An 18,965-nucleotide genomic window follows, 5' to 3' on the forward strand; every position below is an offset into this window, starting at 1 on the left:
GGCTTTGGTTGCTAAAAAACAGACAAAAAAGCACTACCACTGGAAATACATATAATACCTACCTATATTGTAGGCCACTTCAGTGCATCTCTCTTCAAGCAAAATCATCACTGACATCAACTAAAATAGGGTGAGGAATTCAAAATTCAGTCTACAATTCTTTATCTTACATGAATAATATAAAATAAGGGAATTATCTCTGCTGCTTATTTGTTTGTTTGGGTTTTTCCCCCTCCACTCACCATTTCTCTTACAGTAAGAAGGGGGGGGGGGACGGGGGGGGAAGTATGTTGCTCTGCGAAGGCAGGGCTTCTTCCCTATCTCCATCTCCTGAGGTTTGCAGGTACCTCTTTGTGACCAAAGATGCACCTTTCCCACCCTGACCCAACTGCTATTCTGCCTCCCAAGACTCCTGTCCCTGAAAGGGCCACAGAAACTAACTATACTTTTTCTGCTGTGCAGACTTCTGAAACAAATCAAGTCATAAGAGATTGCTTCAAAGCTCTGAACAAATTTAAGGTTTAAATTCTACAGATTCTCATCATAGTCCATTTCAGGAAACCCCAAAAGCTTTGTTTTGTAGGGTTGATTTCCAAACCCCTGGAGATGAGTTCCCCAAACCACCCCACCACCCCAAACAGAGACACACACGCACAAAATCCGTTTGCTCAGCAGTAAGTGCTGAATAGCATTCTGGGTTGTAACATGATGGCATTACTAACTAGGGCTTCATGGGAAACACAAATTGATCTCAGATCTTCCTGGGCTTAGGAGATCATTTTGGAGGAAAAAACCCTGAACATAAGCCCTTCTGTCAAGCATCATGAAAGAGGACAACTTTTTTGGCTTCCTCATCATGTAATAAAGAGATTTTCCCCTGCTGTTAAAAAATGGGTTTAACTGATTCTTCATGGAGAATATAATGTCATACATATAACTGGCAATAATAGCAGATTAGGGAAAGGACTAATTTAGGAAAGAATGCCTAACAGTCAGATCTACTAGGCACAGAGGATTCTCCTAAGGAGAGGAGTGGAAGAAGACTTGCTCACATCTTTCCAACCTTTGCAGAGGAAAGCATGGGATGATCAAAGCTGGAGAGAACCTACAGTATTAATGTGAAAGACTCCAATGATCTAACTCTATAAGTCTTTTTTCCATCCTACAGGACAGTGCTTGAAGATTCAGGGTACAGGCCTTTGCAGTATCATCTTCTGCTAGCACTCAGACAGACAGCCACAGGAGAAGCTGCTTCAGTCAAGGCAAGAGCCGATAAAGACATGGATGTACATGCTTAGCAGGGTGCCACTCAGGTGATGTGGAGATGGGACTGAGGATGGGAAGGGGGACTTGCAGTCACCGGAAGAAGGAAATGCAGGTCTAGGACAGTCCCAGGGCTGTAGAAAAGGAAGAGAGAGAGAATTATAAGATAAAAGACTGAGAAATGGGGCAACACAGACTATGTACGTATCCAAGCAGCAAGAGTTATACAACACTGCACTAGAATCAATATAAATTTAAGTTGAAGAAAAGTAGCCAGAAAAAAAAAAAGAGATGCAGTGAAAGGAGCCATGGGTTGAGACTTGAGCTTTCTAAATACCAAGGAGAAGTACATTGTGCAATTTTTTGAGCCCAGCATTTTACACACTAGGGCTAGAACAGAAGCTGCCAAATTGTACTGCAGTACTAGAGACATGAGAGTTGGCAGTTTCTGAACTGCCAAGTGGAAAATTGGCATGTTTAACCATCCTAAAGCTAGGGGACATTTCTTGAGAAACACAAGAAGAATAACAGATATTAGAAGATATGTCAGAAAGTCCTTAGCAAGTTCACAGAAGTGCTGCTGATATCCAAACCACCATCAGTTACTTGAATAATTCTTGTGAAGAGCAGCAACAGACCTCTTTGACCAACACTAGGAAGGCTCAAGAGACAGAAGCATTACCAGTGATGGATATTTACCACACGCTGTGCCCTCAAATGGATGTTGACTGTAGAATGCTGTACAGCTTAAAGTATGGAGAGGACAGTGCAGGATCAGGGGAGTGCGGGGCAGCAGCCTGTAGACAGAAGCAAGTGCACCTGCAGAGGCACATGGCAAAGCTGTGTTCTTAGATATAGAAGCAGATGTAGCAGCACATAAATTGATAAACCAGCTCATCTCTGAGTAAGTGGGAATACAGCTGCACTCCTTACATCTTGCAACACTTTTAGCAATAAAGAATGACACAAGTCAGTAACACCAAAGAACAGAACTCAGTCATAGGGGCTACTATTTTTGTTTTGGCAGTCTGATAAAAATGAAGGGAGGGTCAAAATATGCACAAAATGGTGATACTAAGTTGCTAAAAAGCCTAGACCATTTTCATTCTGCTTTACATATTTTTCTTGGTGAAGCATTTGGCTGAGACAAGCCACTAATTTTACAGACTTTCCCTAAGTGTAATTTAGCTTAACCAATGGGATTGACTTTATTTTCAGTGACAAGACAGTGAAACTGTTTTGCTGTTCCAAACCTCATCTGCTTTAGAAAGCTCTGCATCAGATTTGTTTCTCTGGCATTGGTGGCATATAAAATACATCTGGGGGCTTCCAAAGTAATCATTACATGCAACTGCTGTAATAAGCTAGTCAGCATTCTGTTTTCAATATTATGCAATCGTGAACCATTAATTTAGCAAGATTGTTTCTTCCACTAGTATCTACCTTTTTTACTTCCAGACTGAACAAACCCCACCTAACACTACAGAGGTTTGGAATGATTTGAAATAATGAATAGAAAACCAGAATTCTAATAATCCAGTTAGATAATGTGCTTTTAGATTCATCCTTATATTTACCTTTTCTTTCATAATTCTCCTGGAAAGTCTGATAACCAAGGTGTACTAACTATTTATACGTGAATAAGAGATTGCTTCCGAAATCCTAAATACTCACTAGAGAGTGCAGAGAGCCTTAAGAGTGTTTGCACATTTGCTAGTTACTATAAATATGCATTTTGCAACAAATGACCTAGCTCCTTTCTGTTAAATCATTCTCAGTTTAAGTCAGTCAGTGTTTCCTGAAAGAATTCTTCATTCTGTTTTCTGTATAGATCATTTTGTAACTCCTTGTTATTTGATCAATTTCACATATCCATTGAATGCTATTTTTATTATAACTAGCATAACCAATAAGGTAGTTTTATTGTGGAAATAGTGATATATTTCATTTTATGTGGTAAAGAACTTCTACTGGCTTCCACCACCAAGTCTGGGAAAAGGTGCACTAGAAGGCATAAGAAGGGATTTTGGATAAGAAAATACTGAACGATTACTGAGAGTTTGTTGCAATTATGTGTGATCAAATTCCAGCATGATCTCACAACAAAAGGAAGGGCTTTTAAAACAACTATTGTCACACAGAAATCAGAGCCTAAAATGGAAATTACTAGGAACAGGTATTCTAAAACAATTACCTTCTGGGTTAAATCCTAGCTCTATTAAAGCCAAAGGCAAAATTCCCATTTACTTTAGCAGATACATGGTTTCATACAGGAGACAGCCTTGGAAAGCTTAAGCCTTTCAAAATGGAGAGACATTAAATACTACTATACATGTTGCAATAATAATAATACATGCCCATAATACAGGATTATTCATGTTTGTGTAAGGTTTCAAAGCCCTGGAGGGCATCTGCTGCAGGAAATCAGAGAAAAATTCATTCAGAACAAACAACAAGAATCTCAGAGGAAATAAAAACACTTTTATCTTACCTTTCCAGTACTTTCAGTTCTCTTGTTCAGAACCCTTCCAACGCAGCTACCACTTGCAAAGGTAATTTGAGCAAGCTGAAAGGTCACCAAATCCTGGTTTCTTCCCCCTCCAGCTGCAAACCAGCAGCAGTCCCTGCGATGAATTTAAGTCTCACAGACCAGATGAAAGGAACCAATAAAGGCCTCAGGGTGTTGCCCTCCCACAAACTACCTAAGGCGGGTACTACTTTGGGGAGCCATTCCCTTACTCAGTATCAGTCTTGCACACCAGCAGAAAGAACCAATTTCTATTCATTTTATGTTCTGCTTCTAGCCAAAAGCCAGAAAGTTTTCCAGCCCTATAAATCGCAGCAGACATCCCAGAACTATCAACCAACACTCATGTATTGACAAGCACATTTGTAGTATTAATGATGTGAAATTCAGGTGGAGTAACAGAGAAAGCAAAAATAAAACACCTTTTAAAACCAGCAGTAGTTAAACACAACACTGCACTCATCCAGCACAATACCTTAAAAAAAATCCCCACAACTTCAAGAACTTAAAGGAAAGCAAATTATGCACTGTAGGCATTGTTAAGGTACCAACATCATTCTTTTTAACCATGTGCACTATTGAGCCCAGATTTTAGGCAATAAACCGCCTCAGATTCTGACTAGTTGCTTTGCTTTATTACAGCTAGAAGCTGTGTAGAGGGAGCTTGAAGACAGCAGCAGCCTAAGGGCTACGAACACGAACAGTAGGGTGAAATCAAATACAGCATGCTTACTGCACTCGACTCTGCAAATACCACTCACACTGGGGCTCCCTGATTTATCATTTAGTTTGCATTTTTTAAAGCTGAAGCACCAAACACAGTCCTGGGCAACCCTGTTACAGAAAGGGAAAGACAGTGCTGCAAGGCAACATGCATGGTCCCACCTCCACAGCTGAGAAAGTGCTGATTACATAGGTGATGCTACTGAGCAAGGGAGGGATTCAGACCTGACTGAAAAAATAGTTCTCTTTCCCACACTCATTGATTCCTCACCAGCTGAACCATCTAATAGACACAGAGAGACCAAGTTCCCTAGAACAAAATACTGTAGAAACAAATGCATGCTCTAACACCCAAATCCCATTTGGATCACATCGGCTGCTTACTTTATTTGCTCTGCTGATATTCTACAGATTGATTTTATCAGCTGGAAAGCTGAAAAAAGAGTAAGTTATAGACAATAGCATCAGGGAACAAAGCTTGAACTTCTCTCTCAGCAAACGCCAGAAACCTACTTCCAAGCCAGTCGTGCACTAACACAACATTACCAGGAAGCACAGTCATAAACAGCCTGAGTTTCAAACGGGATGCTCACAGAAAGGTTGCGGCCCACAGGCTGTGCAGGCTGAGCCTTTCTGCTGCTGCAGTTTCCCTCAGCAGACAGACCCTCATGCAAGTTTAATAGCATCCTTTCGGCTTCTCAGAGTATGAAGGGAGCACAGAGAGATGGGAAATGAGGCCACTGACCAGCATCTCACCTCTCCGTGGCTAATGAGACTCATCTAAAGCAAGAACTGAAAACAGCTACGCCTTCATGCCACTTTAATGCTCTGTTTTAACAGGTATTACAGTGGTTTCAGCTTGGCACATCCACAGGACAAAAACTTTCAGGGTAAGTAACACCTGGGTTGGCAAGGCAGCCAGAAACTGAATAGGCTGTGGAGAATTAACCACTTCATCAGCACCAAAAATGACCTCTTTCCACTAATCATCATCAGCCTAACTGTGGAAGCTATTGCTGCTGATTGCAGCATGGATAATAAAATCTGATTGCAGTAGCCTGACAGTTCAGCCACTTCTTGCAGATCACATCTATGTACTTCAGGACTGGTATAATATAGCAGGCATCCAAGTAAAACACCTCGCACACAGACAAGTAGCATGAAAAACTGAGAGAATCCAGGATGTAGCTAACAAGCTGATATGAACAGAAAATTTAATCAAAATTATTAATTCAACATCAAAAATGTAATGGATGTTCTCCCTCAAATCAGGACGTATACTTATTTTAAACACTGCCTAAGTGAAGTCTCAGTCGGTAGAACAGGACAGTTTCTTTCACCGAACAAGAGGGCAGCTAAGAACAACAGAAGCAGAATTTCCCATATATTTTTCACTCTTCAGGATTACTATTATTCAATTTTGTCTGTAAAATACTGTAACTTACCCAGAATTCATGAGTTAAAAGAATGCAAAACACTGATAGATTTTTGAATAGTACTAGGCAAAAAGCATGCGAAGAAACTCTTAAGAAAAAAAAAACAAACAAAAACCAACAAACCAACAACCTAAAAAAACCCCTAAAAACTAAAAGCGCACTTAGGAAGGCAGCTAGCAGATAACCTAATAAATACACAGCAATGACCAGCATACGGGACAAACGTGCTTTTCTGGCCAGGGAACCCACAATGCTCTGTGATGTCTCTGCATTTCATTTTCCTGGTGGGATTCTTTTCCCTGTCATTTTTACACACTTCCCTCTTCAACCTCGGATCCTTTTGAACCGCCCGACGTCGGATCCTGAGGTGTCTGTGGAAGGTACCAGCCCCCTCTAATGACGGACGGTGCCAGCGAGGCTCGACATCACACCGCGATATACAGCACAACGCTCTAAAGCTGTTTGGGTTCTTTTTTTTTTTTTTTTTTTTTTTCCCCTCCCCTCCCCCGCAAAGACACTGAAAATACAGTTTCCCTGCAGAAGGGCGGGCGGCAGAGCGAAGGACCGACGGCGGGGGAAGCGCTGCCAGCCCTCCCCCACCGCGGCTGCAGCCCCCTTCCCGCCCGGCCTAAGGCGCATGCGCGGCCCCGCCGCTGCACACCGACAAGATGGCGGCCTCCATACTGGGCTGGGTGCTGCGGGCCGCTCGGCAGGTCAGCCCGGCTTCCTCCCTCCCCTTCCCCTGCGGGCCCTGTCCCGCCAGGCTGAGGCGCCGGCCAGGGCCCGGCGAAGGGGCTGGGGGGCTGTCAGAGCGCTGGGGGCGGCCGGCTCGGCGCCGGCCCCACGTCGGTCCCAGCCTGGGTTAGGCCGCGGGGTTCGGCGACGGCGGGAGCAGCGTGGGTGCGGGTGTAACTTCGGGTTGTTGGCGTCGCCGGTACCGTATATTCTTTGCGGACTTCCGTGAACTAAACTCGATTGCATGCCATGATTCTGTGGCAGGAGCTGCACTGTAGGGAAGTAACTTGAAAAAGTCTGACAAAGAGACGTTTATGGGAATAATTCATACTTAAATTCAGCAAACTGTATGTGCAACAGGTGGCTATTATAAACTTTATTTTTTTTAATTAGGTTCTTCCCTCACCCTGCACAAGTCAAGTGCGGAGCTACTATGTGGACTGGAGGATGCTGCGGGACGTCAAGAGAAGGAAACTGGCATATGAGTATGCGGATGAGAGGCTGCGGATCAACGCCATCCGGAAGAACACCATCCTTCCCAAGGAGCTGCAGGTACCGGGCAGCTGCCCCGTAGCTGTGCCCTGGCCACAGGCCTGCACCCGGCTCCCGCTGACGTGACCCGCGGCAGCCGCTTCACAGGCCCATGCAGCTGTGCCAGGTCATCATCACTTGCATTTCCCTAACCCATGAGCCCAGAATCACACAGTATTACATAGTTGCTGCTAGTGCCCACGCGACTTCAAAGCCTCTGCCTTTTGGGGGTGTATTCATCTGACTAGAGGTTGTGTGTGTTGGATTTTGGTTATTTTTTAAACCAGTGCTTCTCATGTAAGCAGTATATATAACTACATACGCTGAAGTCTGATTTTTTTTCCCCTCATATCTGCCACTAAAATTCAAAAATCTATTTTCCTTATTTTTGATAATATAGAATATTATATGGTTACTTTTATAGTTTCCTAAATAAACGTTATGGTTTTTTTCTTATTTAAAATCCTGGAAGCTCAATCCAGCCAAAACCACCAATTTGTTCAATTAGAAATACTTAATTTTATTCCTGGCCTGAGCTACAAGCATGTAAAATCTACATCAGATATGGGTGTTAGATCTGCGCTTTAAAATGCACATATTTAGTACCTGCTCTTGGCCTTCCTTACTAAGCATTAAAAACATTTGCAAGTATCAGAAATATTCCTGTACATATTTGATCTGGTAATGCTTAGTTATCATGAGATCCTTTCACGTTTAAACATCCTGGGAGAGAAGTCTGCTTTTATATGTTGACTTTACCATTCTCTTGGCAAGTCTAGTCCATGTTGGATATCTTTACAGAACAAACAAAACAAAAGAAAGACTGCAACTGGCTTTGCTTTTGGTATTCCTGAGCTGCTTTTGTCACCTTTTGAAGTCACTAAATCATAGCAGCAGCTAGAATGAAGAAGACAACACCAAGAAATTAACTTTTTCCTTCCCTACAAAATGCTGTTTGGGCTCCAAATTTAGTTTTAAAAAGTTAGGAGTTTTCTCTGAAAGCATAGGCTCCTTTCTGAATAAAATCTTAGAAATTAAATAGGTCAAAAAAATAATGCAAGTGTTTGGTTGTACTAGATGGAGTGTATAGCTATATACACAGGTAAGATGCACAACTGGACAAAACCAGTAACTGAAATATGTTCTGAAGATAAGTCCTACTGACCTTCGTGTTACTGAAGTTGAAAGTCACATTGCTGCTGTCTTGATGCCACCTTCCTTTGAATGCAAACATCCCTTTAGAAGATAGCCTTACACTACTGCTTTTCAGCACTCCTGCAACATAATGGGAGTTTTTGTAGCCCAGCCTCAGACTTCCCTTTACCTCCCAACTCTGATTTCCTACCATGACTGAACACAGGATTCTTTGTGCCCTTCTGTCCTTCAGAAAATAGCATATTAAGAATGCTGCAATCAGGGACACTTACTTAGCCTCAAGTGCCTTCCTTTAGGCTGTATCTCCTTGCTGAGCTCACTTGTCCTGACGTTTCAGTTGCTACTATGTGGTGCCTCTGAAAACTGTTGAGCTCTTACTGTACATAGAAAGACCTTCTCATTAGAACAGAGACACTTTGACTTGTCTTTCTCTGCCTGTATCTCCTTCCAAAGTATACTATGAGATTCCTTTTACTGACATCAAACTGTATTACCTGGCAAGACAGTTAATAAGGAACATGATATTTAACTTCAGCTTATCTTTAAAGGAGTAGCTCACCATGCAACATGGACAACACCACACAAATTTTTGACTAATGAGAATTACTGGTATGAGGTTGTTCAGTCTGTGTAGTAAGGTTAACTTTGGGGTCTCCATGTGGATCATTTCACATTTGCTGTTGGGATGCCCAGAAAGAAAGGCCCAAGTGAGGAAGACAGGTGTGAGATCCTTATCAAATAGAAAAGCATCCTCATGAGGTGGTAGAGGAGATTGTGGTGATACCTGCCCTACAGCTAGATTTTGAGGTATGGCAATAAGCCCCCTCAAAATCCTGGGGAACACAGATAAACTCTATGCTGTGATCTTCTGTTTTAGGAAGTGGCTGATAAAGAGATTGCTGACTTGCCCCGGGACAGCTGCCCTGTGAGGATCCGAAATAGGTGTGTCCTGACATCCCGCCCTCGGGGGGTGAAGCGTCGGTGGAGGCTCAGCAGAATCGTTTTCCGCCATTTTGCTGACCATGCTCAGATGTCTGGGGTACAGAGGGCCATGTGGTAGATCACCACACGGATGGATATACCATCACGCAAAAAATGGAAAGCAAGCTCCATTTGTGTGTTTGAGTAATTAAAGCATGACTGTCCTGTTCAGGAGTCCAGCATTAATATCAAACTAATGAGGAAAGGATGAGAAGCCATGCTGATTCATTAAACTCACTTACTGGATTGCAGTTGGTATCAGGTGACAAGAAGCAGCATAACTGCAGTGAACTGGTCTGTATGAGAGGCAGTTTGATTCTGAGGAAAAAAAAGCTGACTGTTGCAGAACTAAGCTGAGGTTTGTGATACAGGCAATATTAGAAATAAAGACATACAGCACAAGGCTTGTTTAATTAGGTTTTCTTTGACACCGTACGGTAAGTTCACCATGATAATTCGGGTAAAAGCATAAATGAAATTGCACAACAGGGCAGAGTGCTATTCTGCCATGAACAAGAGTGAGCAAGAACTGAAAATAAAAATGGCCTCGTTAAGTTACTCTAGCTATGTAAAATTTATATTAACAAGCAAACAAAGTGGATAAAGGACCTATTAGAAACAATACCATGCTAGTATTTATCTCCTGCTTGTAGTGCAGCACTTGGTTCAATGCTTTAAGAACAAGGTAGGAAGTCCTAGTCCAGACCATAATAAGGGTAATGGCTTCCTTAATTCATAAGGTAACATCAAACAGATCTGTCCTTGGGAGACACACAAGAAGGAAGCAGGAAGGAGACAAGAAGCCTACTGCTAAGCTCATGTTTGCCCTGTACCCTTCTTCAAAGCAGGGCAATAAAGGGGAAACGGCTGCCTTGTTGCCCCCCACTAGCCAGGGGGCTGCAAGAAACATGCCAAGTAAAACAGCTCTACCATAGAATGGAAAGCACACAGGCAGCAGACAGCAGCCCATCGCCCCCAGCTGAGTCAAATTTTAGAGTATAAAATATCTCAATCTACTTTGTACTCTGTTAATACCACAGGATTAACACCATGTTTCTGCTCAGCTCTCAGGTGCTTGAGATAGTGGTTCTACTTTCTTCAGCATTTCTCCCTTTGTGACATGCTTTACAGTTCAACATCTAATCAAAAAACCACACCCCATGTAGGGAACATGACATGAGCCCCAGCAACCAGGTGGTTACAGCTGTCACTTGCAACAGAAAGGCCTTGACCCATCCTGGTTTAGAATTCCTTTTCTTTTACATTCTGTTCTCCATTTCACAACACTTGACTCATCTGAGATGCTTTTTACCTATGCTTCACTCTTCAGGAAATGGTGAACCACTTGACTGCAGGAAATGCTTTATAAGCTCTTTTATTTAAATATTTCTTCAACCCAGAATGGAAAATGACTGTCTTTGCTTGGAAGAAGGTTGTGTAAACAATGATCTTTGCAGCACAGCGTGTCTCACATGGAAGATCAGTGTTAAGGCGGCCCTTAGAGTACTTTCAAATATCCATTGGTATGTCCCCTTTGGATTGCTTTTCTCTGCTTTCAACCCAGGCTTTGTTGATGGTGCGCTTCATTTCATCATCCCCTTCTGCATACATCTTTTTTAAAAGGTTCATAAGCCCTTCACTAGGATCTGAGGTGTCATAGGCAGCCTTCCTGCAAGATGGATACATATGAGAAGATCAGGTATAGCCAACAATCCCAGGCACAAAATTAAATGCTAATATTTGTTTGAAACATCCTGGTAACATCATTTTGCTCTGGCGAAGTCTTTAGACCCTGGCAGTCAGTCACACCTCAGGCAGCTTCCAATTAGGGTCAATCCTAAAGAGTACCCTTAAACTAAGTGCAAGTTTAGAGCTGTCCCACTAAGGATGATAGGAAGCATTCTGAAAGAAACATGACTCTGGAAGCATCATCCAAAACTAATTTTAGAAAGCAGGAGTGAAACGTAACAGACAAAAAGCACCAACATCTGTCTGTGCTGTCATGTGACAAGTGAATAAAAATAGAAAAACCACCACACTGAGCTCGGTGAAGTGAACACCCTGACAACCCAAGAGACATTTTCTGCTTCTTATTTTTCAGATTATCTCCAGAGGCTGACTGATTTTTTTAAACACCTTGCATTTCAAAGCAATTTTCTCAATTTAAGCAGCCAGCTGACAAACAGTGCCACCCACATGGTAAGCACCTGGAAATGACACACCCCACAGTACCAGATGATACATAATGCCTTCTCTGGCAAAACTGCTTCCCTCTAGCCCGTTTTCTAAAATCCTCTAGGTAGTTTCTAGAGCAGCTGCAGGCTATCTGAAAAGCACGCAGATCAAAAGAGATCAGCAGAGGGAGCAAGTTCCCCAAGCACGGAGGTAACAGCTAATCTAGCAGACCGAGCTGTGATTCTGAAGCAACTCATTCGGCCACACTGTAAACCCTCAGCACTTTGAGTAAGGCAGCAATACTGGCCATGGCAGGCTGGGCAGTGCACAGGACTTCACAAGATACAGGTTTAGCAAAACCACCCTGTCCCTCCAGCAACCAGCATTAGTGGTCAAATCACCTTCTCTTAATCTCCAGTGATGTCATTTGAGAGGGGAAGGTAGTTTTGCTCTAAATTCAGGTACTGTCAGTTAGGACTAATCAGTTTTAGTAAATCATCCTATAAATATATACAAAATGAATAGTTGTCAGGCGTAACTTTCTCAAAAGTGAGTGCTTCCATGCTTAAGGTGAGTATACACATTCTCTTCTGGGTAAGAACATGTGTGTGTATTGTAAAATAATTAAAAATATTATATATAGATAGATATAAAATAGAGTATATCTGTGTGTGTCTCTTTTCCCCAGCTCTTTCCTGCTGTAGTTTACCACCTTTAAATATCCAGTGCCTAAGCTGCTTGAAGGATGGCTCCCAAGCTCTAAAAGTGATACAAATTAGCTTGAGACTTCATGTAATGATGTAGGTAAGCAAAGACCTGTTTTGCCAAAAGGACATTGGGATTTTTGTACAGGCACCTCACACAGAGGTGACAAAGTAATAATTTGACCACCAGAGCTGCAGAGATTATATATGTAATTCTATATAATATACACAATCTAAAAAAAGTCATCATCACTAGAGCAGTTTTTGCAACCAATGCAGCCATCAAGATATAAATGAATCTTTAATTAGTTGATTTCCTTTAGCACTCTCCCTGCAGGTCTTATCTATCATATTTCCTATAATGCAGCCTTCAGCAGCAGCAATAAAAGAGTAGAAGAGTGGCAAACAGCTACTCAGAGCTCATCTCCTCTGCTGCCAGTCCCACTAGTACCACAAAAAATCCCAACCTAATGATTCTCTTAGGGGCTGGTCCCTCAGAGCAACAATTCTGACAGTCTGACTGCACAGACAGCACAGAGCTGCTCTCCTGGCAGTCCTACGGCAGTGGGGAAAACAAGAAATGGGAAACAAGATGGAGCATTGAAGAGACACTTACTCTTTCTCTTTGCTTTCTTTTTCCACTTGAGTGAGACATTCCCACTTTTCCTCCCTCTTCTTCCTACACATCACAAGAACCGTGTCTGTCTTTATCTGCATGGAGAACAGCAAGGCATGAATTTAGAATGCTTCGTGAAGAGTCACTAGTCACAAGCACAACAAGAAAGGTTAGCTTATAACAAACCTCTTTCTACACTTGCAAATTTATAGTGGGTAGAAATAAGTGTATGTACTCAGCTTTGGGGTACAAAGTATTAGCCTCGTTGTAGACATTTAAATGGTATGATCAATATAATACTAGCACAGAATTACAGTACTGATACAACAACGCAGTGATTCTCAGGATGCTGAAGTACCCAGGACTGTCTGGTAAAGGCTGCCTGTATTTACCAGACTTCTCCACAAATACCAAGTTCAGGTAGAGGCTCTCCCAATTTATTTCTCCAGGGATAAGAAACTAGTTTTAGGGCATTGCTTAATCTTGCCATGTTTGCAAGTTACAAGCAAGGCCTGTTTAGTTGCAACCCTGACCTAAATTTCACAAAGAACTCCTGCGTGCCACAGCAGACAAGAGTCTGGTGGAGCTTTAGCTTAGCAAGTATGTGATCACTGCTTCCTTTTACACAGTGCTAGAAATCACCAGAGTACCACCCTCATTTATTTCAGTTGTTTTAACTTTACACTGTCCTAGTCTTAGGGCAATTTCAAGCTCAACAATCATTTCTTCACAGCCGATGTCACTAAGTGCAGCGCACAACTGCATGAAACACACACAAGGTATCTGACACATCCCTAAGCCCAGAAAGGTGCTACAAATAGCAGAGTATGGACACTATTCTCAGTTGCAGTCATCAGCAGTGAAGTGTTACTAGTGTTGAATTCTTGAGCAACACACCCTCACAAAGGCAGAGCAGATTCCAGACTTTGGGTATTAAGCCTACTTAAGCTTCTCAAGATTTTAGTCTGCTGACAAGTGTCTCAGACTTGAAAATTGCAAAGAATTTCTCAGAGGTATTTAAAAGCACAAAGATGCAAATGGATGCTTAGTGCAGTTCTCTGCTTAATTATTTCTGAATCCTGTCAGAGAGCTATTAAAAAAAAGCATACAATATCCAGACACGATCTTTTGAAATAGAAGCCCATAGATTCCAGAGAATAATTCCACAGTTAGAAAAATTACAGATTACCAAGAATCATGTTGACAGTGAAGAGGCTTTACAGACAGAAGGGACTGAAGGTTAGCACTGAGTCTCTTAAACTAGAGTCAGGCAATGAACATGGTACTTTGTGAGGGACCTAAACTCTTAACAGCCCAGGTGCACTGACCTTTCTAGAGCTGCCTTCCACAGAGATGGGTTTCAGCAGGTTGTTGAAGGTCATGGTGTAGTTCTTCCCATTCAGATTCTTCACTAGCAGATCGAATGACCTGGAACCAGAAAGTAAGGGAAGAAGAGCACAATTAATTCCAATCATTGTAAGACTATTGTGCCTTGACACCAAAAACAACGTCTGAAACCCCTTTAGCAGGTGTATTTCTCTGGAAGGCACATCAACTGGCTTGAATTACTTTCTCCCCAGGGCTTTCAAATCCTTCAGTTCAATTTAACACTGAGGACTTAAAATGACCTGTCCAGACTTCACAACAAATCAAGATTTTCAGGGTTTGTTCTACCTCACTGGTCTCCTACAACCCTGGAAAGGCAGATTTGCTTAATGTATGCTTCAGTTCTGTCACCATCAAAAACCAGGGTACACTATGTATCCTGTCAAGTGTGATCAGGTGCAATAAGCATTTGTAAAATGAAAATCCCCTGATACCCTCTAATGAGAGCTATACTTAAGACTATGTGGTAAGTGCTACTAAAGGCTAGTATCACTCAATTTAAAGGAAAAAAAAAAAAAAACACGTGACTGGGGCGGGGGGTGGGGTGGGGGTGTGTGTGTAAGGGCTGATCCAGAACAGAACTCAACACCACACATTCCTGCATTTCAAAATTTCAAATAGTGTTCTTCATCCATGCTGTCCCCTGTGGCGTGGTACAACAATGGCGTGGTACAACAAGATGAACTCACCTCTCTGTGAAATTCACCTGCACATTCTCAGCTGTAAGCTTCTGGACTCCATTTAAAGAGATGTAAATCTTAATAAACTTATCTGACTGATCCCAACCTGCAAGTAAAAAAAAGGATTATGTTCTAGCTTTCCTCCATAAACTTCATGCATTCCATTCCAACTCCCCCCTGCAAAGTCCCCCAGCAATGACCAGGATCTGTGCCTTATCAAAACAATCTTCAGAGCGGTAAGGGGAAGACATTAATTATTCAGGAACAACTTGAGGGCAAAAGGAGGTTTTTTCACATGTTGCCCTGTTTCCTAATTCCTGCAAATTCTGAGAAAAACCCCATATCAACTCAGGTGAAAGGGCAGTAACTCTGTGCAGGGGGAGCCAGAGGTAGCTGTTTGCTTTTGCTGCAGTTTCCTTGACCCACTTTTCCCCCTGCTCTCTGCATGGCAAGTATCTTGAGTAATTCCCTCTCCTTTCACCTACATGGTGAGCAAAGAAGCCACTCTTCCATTGCCGCTAAGCACTAAGCAATGGAAAAATACTAGCTGGTACAGGAGGGATCATTAATGCATCCCACCAGTACTATCGCACAAACAGAACCAGTACACACTGTGGTTGGGATGGCACAGTAAGCACATAGTAGCTTTTAACATGGGGTCTCCATTATGAAACAAACACTTAAGAAGGCTTCTCTGTAATGTTAATTGGCAACTGTAACTCATACTAATGCTGCCCTGCCTTCTGCTCAGAGAGATGCTGGGTCTCTAGGAAGTGTTCAGAAAAGTAATCCTACCATAATTGTTTATTTTCACTGTGTACCCTCCCAGCAACGACTTGTCTTCCTCTGCCACATCTCTTGGCTTTGGTGGAGGCTGATTCTTGATTTCTAGCTCTAACTTGTGTTTCTCAGTCATCAGAACATCATGAAGTCGCTTCCTCGTGGCTTTCGTAAGCAATTCTTTAACCTCTTCCAGATCTTTTTGCAACTGGTTCGAAAATAAAAGTCACGTGTACGTATTATATACAGTTCTTTTTACTCAAGGTTCACACCTGAGCGCTTTCAGTTATGACACTTTCAAATTTCCCAGCTGTAGCAGTTTCAAGTTTATCGGGTCACTGGTTTCCTGTCTACGCCCCGTTAAGCACGAAGCCATCTGCTCCTCACGCCCCAGTCGCCCGCGTTTTCACTTCTCCACCAGTACATATTCCAAGGTTTCACCTTTCAATCAACTAAAAAGCCAACAGACACGGGCAGAGGCGGGAGGCTTGGCGCAGCCCCTCAGCAGGGCCTGGCTGCCGCCGGAAGAACAGACCCCCGCACCGCTCGGCAGCCGCCCAGGCCGCAGGCACCCTGCCCGCCGCACGCAGCTGCCCGGCCCCTCGTTCCCCAGCACGGCCAAGCCCCGGCCCCTCCACCCGCTCCGCTCCGGCCGGGACCCCCCGGCCTCCGGCCCCAGTTCCAGTCAGGTCCCCGGCGGGGGGGGGCGGCGGGACGGGCTCACCTCCTCGCGCGCTGCAGCCATGTCGCGTGCGACGCCCCCTCGGCGGCGGCGGCTCCCGCGGCCCCTCTGGAACCTTCCGGCCTCCCGCCCCGCCCACACAGCGCGCGAGCGGAAGTGACGCGCCGCCGCCGCCAGCTCGCCACGCCCATTCCGCTGAGGGAGCGGAACCGCGGGGCCGACGGGCGGCGTCACGGGCCGCCTGCGCCGGGCCCTCAGCCCAGAGCGGGCGGGTCCCGCCGGGCGGAGACCGGCCGCGCGTCCTGTGCCACCGCAGTCGCTGCTCTTGCAGAGGAGGCTTGAAACGACTGTACTGACTACTGCATCCTCGTTGTAGTAGTCCAACAAAAAGAAGTATAGCGCGGTGTTTCTCACCGGCGTTAATAAATCAGCGAACTGAACAACAGCAAAGAGTTCCTGTATCCCCGGGTCACAGTCGGGCGCTAAAATTTCCCAGAGGAGAAAAAAAAAGGTCAATGGAAGAGTCAGGGTTTGACTCTAGATGGCTTTTAGAAACAATCGAACCCCAGGCAGGATTCAACCCCTCAGCATTCAAAAACCAGGTTTCTCTAAAAGAGGGTGGTTTAATGGTTTGGGGGTTTTTTTCTGTTTCTCGTCGAAAGAGAACATCCAGGAATCAATCTGTAAGGAAGGGTTTGTTTGTACAGGTATGGAGGGAAGATACGATCGGATGAAGTTAAATTCATAGAAAACCTGAATCCAAGGATTTATGTTCAAATCTGCATCCCACACAGCAGTTTGAACACACGTTGTACTGAAGCGTTTATTATAACCTTCTAGTCCAGTGCTTCCACAATGTGCAGCTGGGAAAGGGTCAGGAAAAATCTGCATAACTAACTCTGGTTATGTTTAATTTTCACAGGACTGGCCCTCAGCCTGTCCATCTTCAGGAATAGCATTTTAAGCTGGGCTAGCTGATTTTTACCCAGAAAATACAATATGGTCAACTGGAATTTACTTTTGTGACATGGTTATTTAATAGGTTAAAGGCAGTTGCTTATTCAGAATTGTTTCCTTATGATCTTTCTGTTGAGCAGCCACTGAGACAAGAAAATTTCTGTTTTTTTCCTTAGCTACTAATCTTTGAGTTTCTCCACTCTCAGCTGTGGTCTTATATTAGGAAGTACTCCGTTTTAGAATTTAAATTGGTATTGCTTTATAATTTAATTTCTCCCTAGAGGAGAAAGTGTTCTCATCAAAACATAAATGCATTTTTAGGTGAGCCTGTGATTTGTTTTTTTTCTTGAGATATTTTTAAAGCCAGTGTTTATTTTGTTTCCTTAAAGCAGGAACGTTTAGTTCACTTCTTTCAGGAACGTTTCACACTTCTTTCCCGTGGAAGAGCTGTCACTCTTGAAATGTAAAAACAAGTTCCACACAGCTCTCCTCTGCATAAAGCTGCAGTAACACCTGGATGCTGCATCCTCCCCTGGCTGGAAACAGAAGAGAGCCTGGCAAAGCCAAGATTTCTTCTGCACATCCTTACAAGGAGCCAAGTGGCAGGCCTTCTCTTGGGGGAGAAAAATCAGAGAAGTTCCTACATCAGGAGGGGGAAAAGGAGCTATGTTAGCATTAGGAGGAGTACTGAAACTCGGCTGAAGGATCGTGGTCTAGTCAGTCCGGCAGACAAGATACAGCGATGAGAGCTCTTCAGTGCTCATCAGCTCTAGAGACAGGGAGAGGAAAGCATCTGAGAGGGCTCTGAAAGGATGCGGCCTCTATCTAGCACACAGCTGCCATTCCTTCTGCTTCTGTCTGCAGGCACTGATAGCAACTGATGACAATTGTCTTTGGATAGTCATGTGGAGGTAAATCAATATAAAATGTTATGTCTGGTAAATTCAATCCTCAGCTTTTCTACCACTTTGCCTTTGTATCTTCTGAAGTGCTTTGTGCCTTCCCATTATCTGGGAGCAACAGCTGTTCATCTCAAATAATAAAAAAGAAATCCTAGAGCAATTGCTTATATGGAAAAATGGTTTTATAAAGCATTTCAATCCTTTTGACTGCTCTGTCCTGTTCTTGCTGAGCCATGCTTCTCTGTTATGAGTCAGTTTTCAGTTTCTTACTGTTTCCTTCTGCTCCCTACATCTCTCTTCCTTCAGGCCTGCTGCCTCACAGCTCACTTGTGTATTTTTCTTGTGTACTGCAGGGAAGCATGAAGACCTTAACAACAGCTCCTGTTCCTATTCCCATGCATCAACAACCTTTAAGAAAAAGTATTTACCAGCACATTCTCTGTGCTGGAAACCTCAGACTAGTGTTTGGAGCAGAGGACCAGGGTGACCCATTGGCTCTCCAGCACCACACCTGCCTGTCAGACCCATGCAGAACAGGTTACCCCTTCTGAATGAGGACATTGTCCTAGTGAACGGGTTGGAATTAGCTATGTAGCATGTGCATTTCTTAACTAAACAGCTTATGAAATTAGGCACCTTCTTCCCATTTTGTTTGCATTTCCATTTATTTTACAAGGCATCGTTCACACAATGATAACAAGGTACTGATCCAAACAATTCTGTAACAATTAA

The 18,965-nt window shown here is 43.4% G+C and overlaps 2 protein-coding genes across 2 annotated transcripts; one reads left to right on the forward strand and one right to left on the reverse strand.

Moving 5' to 3' along the window:
* Positions 1 to 6,563: 6,563 nt before the first annotated feature.
* MRPS14 (mitochondrial ribosomal protein S14) lies at positions 6,564 to 9,520 on the forward strand. The gene is made up of 3 exons (XM_074906987.1): positions 6,564 to 6,662; positions 7,078 to 7,236; positions 9,248 to 9,520. The coding sequence occupies exons 1-3, from the start codon at positions 6,618 to 6,620 to the stop codon at positions 9,428 to 9,430; spliced, it is 387 nt and encodes a 128-aa protein (XP_074763088.1). The 5' UTR covers positions 6,564 to 6,617; the 3' UTR covers positions 9,431 to 9,520.
* Positions 9,521 to 10,710: 1,190 nt separating this feature from the next.
* Positions 10,711 to 16,525, reverse strand: CACYBP (calcyclin binding protein). Its single transcript, XM_074906986.1, has 6 exons — positions 16,417 to 16,525; positions 15,708 to 15,900; positions 14,922 to 15,018; positions 14,175 to 14,274; positions 12,847 to 12,941; positions 10,711 to 11,020 (listed from the first exon to the last, which is right to left on the reverse strand). Exons 1-6 carry the CDS (start codon positions 16,435 to 16,437, stop codon positions 10,861 to 10,863), a joined length of 666 nt encoding a protein of 221 aa, XP_074763087.1. The 5' UTR covers positions 16,438 to 16,525; the 3' UTR covers positions 10,711 to 10,860.
* Positions 16,526 to 18,965: the final 2,440 nt, after the last annotated feature.

This window comes from Athene noctua, chromosome 5 (genome assembly GCF_965140245.1).
Source record: "Athene noctua chromosome 5, bAthNoc1.hap1.1, whole genome shotgun sequence".
Taxonomy (NCBI): Eukaryota; Metazoa; Chordata; class Aves; order Strigiformes; family Strigidae; genus Athene; species Athene noctua.